Source organism: Triticum aestivum, chromosome 5A (assembly GCF_018294505.1).
Source record: "Triticum aestivum cultivar Chinese Spring chromosome 5A, IWGSC CS RefSeq v2.1, whole genome shotgun sequence".
Classification (NCBI taxonomy): Eukaryota; Viridiplantae; Streptophyta; class Magnoliopsida; order Poales; family Poaceae; genus Triticum; species Triticum aestivum.
In genome coordinates, this window is record NC_057806.1 from 599470328 (window position 1) to 599478397 (window position 8070).

Here is an 8070-nt window from a genome sequence, read left to right on the forward strand (position 1 = left end):
ACTCTAGTGTAATTGTCTGTTATGTGTAGCTGTTAACTCTAATTATGTCCAGCGTATGCAACCAAACATCGTATAGTTGCATTAGCATAGCCAATGCAGTACACAAAACGTCATGTCAAAATTGCTCCCCTAATATGCAGGCTCTACAGGAAAAATAAATGAAGCCGTGTAAGAAAAATATACGGTAAAGGCCATTTTAACCACGGCGAAGTGAGTGTTACTTGCGCGTAGTGTACACGGCTTAGTATGTTTCGGCTTAGGAGTTGTAAGCCGAGTGTCAATTATCAGGTACTCGGCTTACAAGGCGAGAATAAAATGATGGCACCCAGCGAAGATACTGAGCCACCCTCATAATCATTCAACCACAAATTGTTTTTCTGTTACTATATTTTTCATTGCTTATTAATACTATTGATGGCTCTTGATCAGTGCCAGGCGGCAGCAGCAGCTGCTGCAGCTCTCGGTGAAAAAGGCATGCATTTTACAACTAGTTTTTTCTAGGGAACATTTTATAACTGCATTGCTAGGAACGGACAGGCCAGGCAAGCATTTCCTCTCACAGGGCACCAACAGAACAAAGGAGCCCAGGATAGGCGTGCACTACCATGGACACCAAACTGTTCATAGACTCCCCGCGTATGGCGGCCCGAACCAGGCAGCCCATCCACGGCTCTGGTCGAGAACCCAACCAAGTCTAACTGGCGGCCGCCGGGTGACGTAAGTAGCACCCTTTTACAGCCGAAAGTCAGAAATCGACCTACATCCACGCAGAGGATTAAAGACCAAGGTCTGATTTGTGTATATATAAAGCAACACAGTCAGGGTCTCTTCACCGTCACACCTAGGAAATCCAACAAAAATCACGAACAAAATCAGCCACAACACAACACAAATATCAAACAAAAAGCTAACACTGCATAGTCTAAACCTTTTTGTCAAATGCAGGAGTGTGCACATGGTCCTTGCTCCCACAATACAAACCGGATAACTCAGTTTGAGTTTCCTGACAGATTCAGATCAAAAGCTACCAAGAAAATATAGCAAACGGATTGTCTAGGTTCAGAACGGTCAACGATTTCTAAACTATGGAAGAAAACTGGTGCTTCAAATCTTCTTTTCCCTAATAATAATGAAGTGCTTCAAAACTTTCTCTAATGGAGTGCTTCAAAACTTGATGTGCCTTGATATGTCTACTGTATGTATGTTCCTTCTAATCTCTACCTGCTCAGGCTCACCAAGCGTGCACCCCTATCCCCTCTAGATGGCATACCAGACTGCGTGCGGGCTCTTCCATCGTGGAACCGTGAACCGCCACCACCATAGCCTCCACGGGATCCCTGGCCACTCCTGTCGTTTTGGTAACCACCTCCACGTCCAGAACCTCCGGTTCGCCTGGCATAGCCTGACCTCCCACCGCCTCGCCGCCCTTGTGATGATACAAAGTTCTCCTGCCACTTGCCCAAACCGTACGAGTCTTGACCATCACCACCCCTGCGCCTGGGCGGTGCACCCTCAAGGGCGCCACCAGTCCTAGCCTCATACGCCCTCTCGTTGCTCTCCACAAGGACAGAGAGCCTATCAGCCATCTGGAAGAGTAGTCCCTGCAGCCTAGTTTGATACACGTTCTGGAAAATGATGCAATTCGTTGGTTGGTCCCAGCTTGCATGAAGCTCCTCATGCATCATCATCTTGCTAACAATGCTGTGAGCCTGTTTCTCACTGAGGTCAAACATTGTAGTGAGCTGGTCAAGGCTCAGGGACTCGTAGCAAGACGAGTAAGAAAACAGATATGTTCTGAGAGCCTCTTCCTTGATCTTAAGCTTCAGCATTTCAAGAATATGTTCCTTGTTCCTCAAAAGCTTCCAGGTATCGAGTGAACTGATGACACTGAAAGCCTTCTCGTAGTCACCCTTAGTGAGGGCTCTTGTGGCAGCCAATACATGGTCCCTCACAGTCTCCGGAGGACCAACAAAAGTCTGCCTCTCACTAATTTCAAGAAGCCTGCGGAATGTTTTGCTCATAGGCCTTCGCTTATCAAAAGCACTGGCAGCCATGTTGGGGACCTCAATTAGCATAGCACAAACCAAGTGTGTGGCTTCCAAAAGTTCAAGATTTATATGCATATGGTAAGGCATCATCCTTCTCCTCTCAAGTCTTTCCTGCAAGAATAAGAGTAACGATAGTGTGAGAAGTGATGATCACTAGCGCAAAAGTAACTACATAGTGTTCAAAAAATATTGGTACATAGTAATATCTTCTCAGCACAGCTTTATATATTAAATCCTGTAGCTAAACCCAAGAATTGGAGCGGATATATCAGTTATCAAGATACTTAGAATAAGAGTTGATAATCTTTTCAATATGGATGAAACATCAGAGTTATTTCGTGTAAAATCAGGATTCAAGTATTTGAAAATTCAAAAAGAACGAATAGCAAGTAATGAAATAACAAATAAATGCACGAATAGAAAGTCTATCGAGGAATTCTGTAAACAGACTTGTTCTGGTACAGAAATAACTCAATGGTGGCACTTTTCCAACTATGAATGTTTTATGTAGGACTAGGTGACAACATACTGACCAGTGTGTGGCTACCCAAATAAGGGACAAAGAAAGTGCGTGTTCTGGGGGTAGGAAGTTCACCTGTTCAGGAGTTTTGTCATGGTATCGGCTCTGCTGTACCCCTTGCGCAAGCAACTCTTTCACTCTCCCAAATGAATATAGCTCAGACAGGCAACCATGAGCTTCAGCAATATAACCAGCCCTGAAAGCACATAACCCCAGTTGGGCCATGACCCTGTTGTATAAAATCTGTGATGATATGTCCATAAGTTGAACCCCATCTTGTAAACGACTCATTAAGATCAAGTCACGAGCCACTGAAAATTCATCAGAGATTGCATAGTGATATATCTGACACAGGATTGCTCGGGCTTTGGTCCTTTCATCTCCATACTTGTAAATCAGAGACATCAGATCATCCATCAAAGCTCTGTTGCTTGGTGGGAAAGTAGGCTTCCTAGGCACAACCTCTGGAATCACAACAAATGGTGGCGGTCCCCTATTGTCATCAGTTTCTTGATGCTCCTCACCAGCCTCAGTATCTCCATCATCCATGCTAAGTTCGGTCTGCTCAGCCAGTTTCCTCATTGCATCATACACTTCTTGAGGTTTGTAGTAGACTAGTTCAACACGACGCAATGCAACCTTTGCAGCAGCCTTAAAGTTCTGAACCCTTTCTTGGTAATCTTGGACATTCTGTGCAACCACCAAAAACAAGGGTTCATCTCTAAGCCTCTGAACATAATCTTTTGTATATGGATCGCTGCACTGTAAGCTCTTGAAAAATTCAGAGTCAATTCTCTCCAGAAACGCAACGAGGTCACCTGTAACATGGATCGTTCCATCGTAGTCAGCACCCTTCTGAGTTTCCTTCTCATCAGACTCCACTGAGGTGTCTACAACAATATTAGGATATTGTTGCAGTATATCAAGCACAAGAAGCATATTATCAACACACTTCTTCCACACGTTGATCGGCATATGACCAAGTAAGCTAGGATTGACATCAAACTGAGCAGAAATCACATGAAAAAGAATTTCAAGCTTCTGGGCAGGGGTTTTTGCCACACGAGTCAAAAATGTTAGCTGCTCCACACGCTCAATTCTCCCAGTGCCCTTCTTACCTCTCGACGCCACAATCTCCTTAAGCTTTTTATCAACAATATCCCATGTAATCTCACTGGGGTCTTTCAAGAACTGTTTGTCCATAATCTTATCTTTCTTGCTCAACTTCTTTTCCCAGGCTCCACCCAGATTACCCTTATTGTCATCGCTACTGTCATCTCGATCTGGTTCAGGATCCACAATATCTACGTCACTACCATTATCACCACTATCATCATCCAAAACCTTTTCATCTGCAATGTCATCTTCAAAACTCTCTGGATTATCTCTGCACTTCTGGATCAGGTCTTCATACTGCTTATTGTTCTTCCTAAGTTTTTGTTTCACTGCAACGAGTGCCCTGGCGTTGCTGCTGCTCATCTTCACCTTGGCTTCCTTGTTTGCAAGGGCCTCAGCAAGGAAGTCCTCCAGTAATACAATAGCTGTGATGTACCTATTTGGAATTTTGGTAGATTCGTTGACACGAACAACCTTCTCAAGCTGCTTATTGAGCTTGTCAAAACTCTCTTGCAAGCTAATACAGTCATTGATCTTCATTGCATTGCGCATCTGGTCGGTAGTAGCTTTCATCTCATCATTGCGCTTGTCCTTCAACGAGCGAATCACACGATGACTCTCAGTATCAGAGTCGTCACTGTCATCTGAATTCAAATAGCGGTTCTTGGACACATCACGACCCCCATCACCAGCTTCTGATTTTTCACTATCGCTCCCTTGTTCTGACTCAATATCGTCCACCTCCTCCTCGGAGTCGCTGTCTCCCTGATATTGGGTAGAACAGAACAAAGATAAAAGGTATTAATGCATTTGACGAGGATGAAATTTATACATATTAGTTACTGCACCAAAGAATTGGAGTCAGCGACTAAGTACCTGTCCCCAAAAACGAGACGCCATGGCTGTTGTCTGTTTGTTTTCCTTCAACTAGATTCAAAGCTCTGCAAAAATAATACAGGCAGAGAAAGAATTATAATTATAATCAGAACAAACTACAGAAGAAATCACACGGAGTATATCTGAACCACAGGCTAGCAGAACGAATAACTTGTATCCTCATAACACATAATTGACTCTAACTGAATAGAAGAACCATGCTTAGGGACTGATTCAGATGGATAATCAACCTCAAGACAAACAATAGCTCATCAGAAGCAGTTAAACAAGACAACTAAGTTCGCGTCGATGAGCATAGAGCTAGACCTATAAACTATACGGTTTAACCTAAACATAAACCAACTGGATTGAGGAATCGCAAGGGGGCGCGACCAAAACACGATACGTCGGCTAAGCATAGAGTCTTGACATCCCACGGAGTCGGGGTGGCGCCCGTCCTCTCGTAGGCGGCTAGGGCTAGGACACGGCGGCGGGATGGCGCGCAACAAGGCGGCGGCGTCGAGAGCGCTGGCCGCCGGGATGCAATGCTAACTAGGAGAGAAATTCGATCAGGTCGACTTTACCTTGCCTTGAGTCGCGCCGGCGGAGCGGAGTAGCCTCGGATCTAGCGGAGAAGGGAGGCGTTGAGCGGCGGAAGGCGTGGAGGGGGCGACGGCGTGCGGCGTGCAGGGCGGAGGGGGAGGGCGGAAGGACTGTAGATTGAGGCGGAGAGGGTTAGGGTTTGGGGTTCGGAAGGGATTTTTTATGATAGGATTTTTTTTTCTGAAGAGATGGTCGAGCTGGACTCTTGGCGGGCTGGGTCGGCGTATTGTTTGGAGTAAACTGGGCTTGGGGGCTGGGGGCCTGCTCTCCTTCCAATTTTTCTACCCAGCGAACATTACCAGCATACGAGCTTCTCTGCTATCAAAAATTTCCCCTCTCGTTAGGGTTTTACCTATCCTCTCGGCGGCGGCGTTTCCCTCCCCCCGTAGAGAACGCATCTCCCCTGCTCCCCCTCGCCGTGCCGGCGGCCAAGGCTCGCAAGGGTCTCGGGGCGCGACGCGGGTGGGGTTTTGCTAGGGTCTATACCGCCCGCCAAGGTTGTCAGAATCGTGATTTTGAATCGGATCGGAGCTCCGATGGTAGGATCGCAAATCGTAGAATCTTCACTATCAGGACCGTAGAAACGTAGATTCTATGAAGTAAAATCGTAGAATCAGAGGGGTTAGTTTGGATCGTAAAGTCGTAGAATCGTATAACAGAATCGCGATTCTGACAACCTTGCCGCCCGCGGACAGAAACCCACGGGTAAGAGGAATCAATGGCGACGACTCCAATGGGATCGGTGGCAACTTCCGATCTGGAAGAACTGATGGCGGAATTGGGGCTGAAAGAGGATGATCTGCAGGATGTTGTCATCGAAGAGGATGAACTGCCACGGGAGGGAACCCGGTGGATGGCGCTGGCTAGGGTTCACACAGATAAACCCTATAGTCAGTATTGGTTCTATAGGAACATGCGTGTGGCTTGGGACTTGGCCCGGGAGGTGAAGATCAGGTCGCTTGAGGACAATCTCTATACAATGCAGTTTTCTGTCTTGGAGACTAGGAACGGGTGACGGAGGAAGGTCCATGGCAGTACAAAGGGAAAGCCGTAATCATGGCTCCGTATGATGGATTCACGAAGCCCTCGTTGATCGAGCTAAACAAGATAGATATATGGCTTCAGATCCATGACCTACCAGACGGTTTTTTCCCTAAGGTCAAAGCGCTGTCGGCTACAGTTGGTGATTTTATCTATGCTGAACCAAAATCCCAAAATTTTGAAGGAAATTTTGTCCACGTCAGGATCAATCTAGATGTCACAAAGCCCCTCAAAAACGCAGTGTCGTTGGTTATACGCAAGAAGGACACCGTGGAGAGGGTCATCTTCCGTGTGAGATATGAAAGGCTGCCAGATTGGTGCGCAGTCTGTGGAAATCTTGGACATACTTTCAAGGAATGTGGAGATGGGGTGCACCCCCCAAAAGCTCTTGTGTTCAAAGATCTCCGAGCAACCTGGTTCAGGGGACCAGGCAGAGGCCCGGGTGAAGGCTCGGGAGAAAGGGGAGGACGCGAAAGAGGCAGATCAGGAAGGGGCCGTGGGCGTGGTTCTTCACAACACGACCCTTCAGAGCAAGAGGAGCACGAGGGGCGAGATAACAGGGCCTTTGACGTTACAATGGAGGAAGCAGACAGGAACAGAAAGAGGGGTGTGACTACTGCTGAGCTGAAAGGTTCGGGGACCGTCCCATCATCCTCGACCTCAAGGGTGATGCCACCCTTGCTACCGCCACTTGAGACCCCACAGAGCCCACCACCGAAGCAGGAACCCAAGAGGAACAAGCCGAGTCCAGCAACCCCTGACAATGCTCTGGTTAAGAGCACAGTTTCAAAAATCAATGACGCGCTTTTGGCGGGCCCCCTCAGTGGGTCGCGCCTAGCGCAATGAGTATCTTATCCTGGAACTGCCGCGGGGCTGGCAACCCCGCGACAGTCAAAGAGCTTCGTGAACTAACGAGGCGGTTTGCCCCCTCTATACTTTGTATCTTAGAAACTCAAATAGAGGGTACGAGAGTAGAAAACTTAGTAGACACTCGGTTTCAATAAAAGTTATGCAATTAGTAGCTCTAGTAGGAGTGGTGGACTAGGTATTTTTTGGAATGATGAAATAAAGTTGGAAATTGTTGGCTATTCGAAATACCACATTGACACTTTGATTGATGAGCTTGTTGAAACTCCAGTAAGGGTTACTTTTGTCTATGGGGAGGCTCAGGTCCCGGAGAGATACAAAACTTGGGATATGCTTTGTGGTATTGCAGGTTCTCACAGTAGGCCATGTGCCGTGATGGGAGATTTTAATGAGGTACTGCATGATCATGAACATGATGGAATCGGCAATAGGAGTCAAGCCCAAATGGATGCATTCAGAGATGCATTGGATACATGCATCCTTTCTGATATTGGTTACACAAGCTTGAATTGGACCTTTGAGAAAAGAGTAGCAGGAGGTACTTATACAAGGGTTAGGCTAGATAGATGTGTTGCAAACAATGAATGGCTCCTCAACTTCCCGGCCACCAAGCTTGAGCACAAAACAGCAGCCGGGTCGGACCACATGCCTATCCTCCTCCAGCTACGTGACGTGCATGCATGCAGTAGTGGGGCCAGATCTTTTAAATATGAGACTATGTGGGAGAGGGATGAGAATCTTTTTACTGTGGTCAGCAGCAGATGAGCAGAACAGGCGGGCGACACAGTGGATTTGCTACGCCGAAAACTAGGCGAGCTGGCGGGCGACCTTACCAGATGGGACAGAGAACACTTTGGATCAGTGCGGTCAGAGATTCATTATTTAAACAACGCACTTCAGGTGCTGCACTCTGCCAATGGGCGCTCTGGCCCAAGTCGGGAGGAAATCAAGGTATGTGACAGACTGATTGAACTCTATCATCGCGAGGAGATCCTCTGG

The 8070-nt window shown here is 47.0% G+C and overlaps 1 protein-coding gene across 4 annotated transcripts; it reads right to left on the reverse strand.

The window, feature by feature from the left end:
• Positions 1-895: 895 nt before the first annotated feature.
• On the reverse strand, positions 896-5325 carry LOC123105166 (eukaryotic translation initiation factor 3 subunit C). 4 transcript variants are annotated; one of them, XM_044527174.1, is made up of 5 exons: positions 5145-5325; positions 4561-4625; positions 3304-4449; positions 2644-3234; positions 896-2159 (listed from the first exon to the last, which is right to left on the reverse strand). In XM_044527174.1, exons 2-5 carry the CDS (start codon positions 4582-4584, stop codon positions 1218-1220), a joined length of 2703 nt encoding a protein of 900 aa, XP_044383109.1. In that variant the 5' UTR covers positions 4585-4625; positions 5145-5325; the 3' UTR covers positions 896-1217. The 4 variants fall into 4 exon arrangements, with proteins under 4 accessions (XP_044383109.1, XP_044383110.1, XP_044383107.1 ...); XM_044527175.1 differs by having other exon boundaries at positions 896-1003; positions 1236-2159; positions 2644-4449; XM_044527172.1 differs by having other exon boundaries at positions 2644-4449.
• Positions 5326-8070: the final 2745 nt, after the last annotated feature.

Coding starts and splice junctions, on each gene's coding strand:
- LOC123105166 (XM_044527175.1), bottom strand. CDS start 4,584: ATGGCGTCTCGTTTTTGGGGACAG. Junction 2,160..2,643: donor ATGACAAAACTCCTGAACAG/GTGAACTTCCTA, acceptor TTATTCTTGCAG/GAAAGACTTGAGAGGAGAAG. Junction 1,004..1,235: donor GGGATAGGGGTGCACGCTTG/GTGAGCCTGAGC, acceptor TGAATCTGTCAG/GAAACTCAAACTGAGTTATC.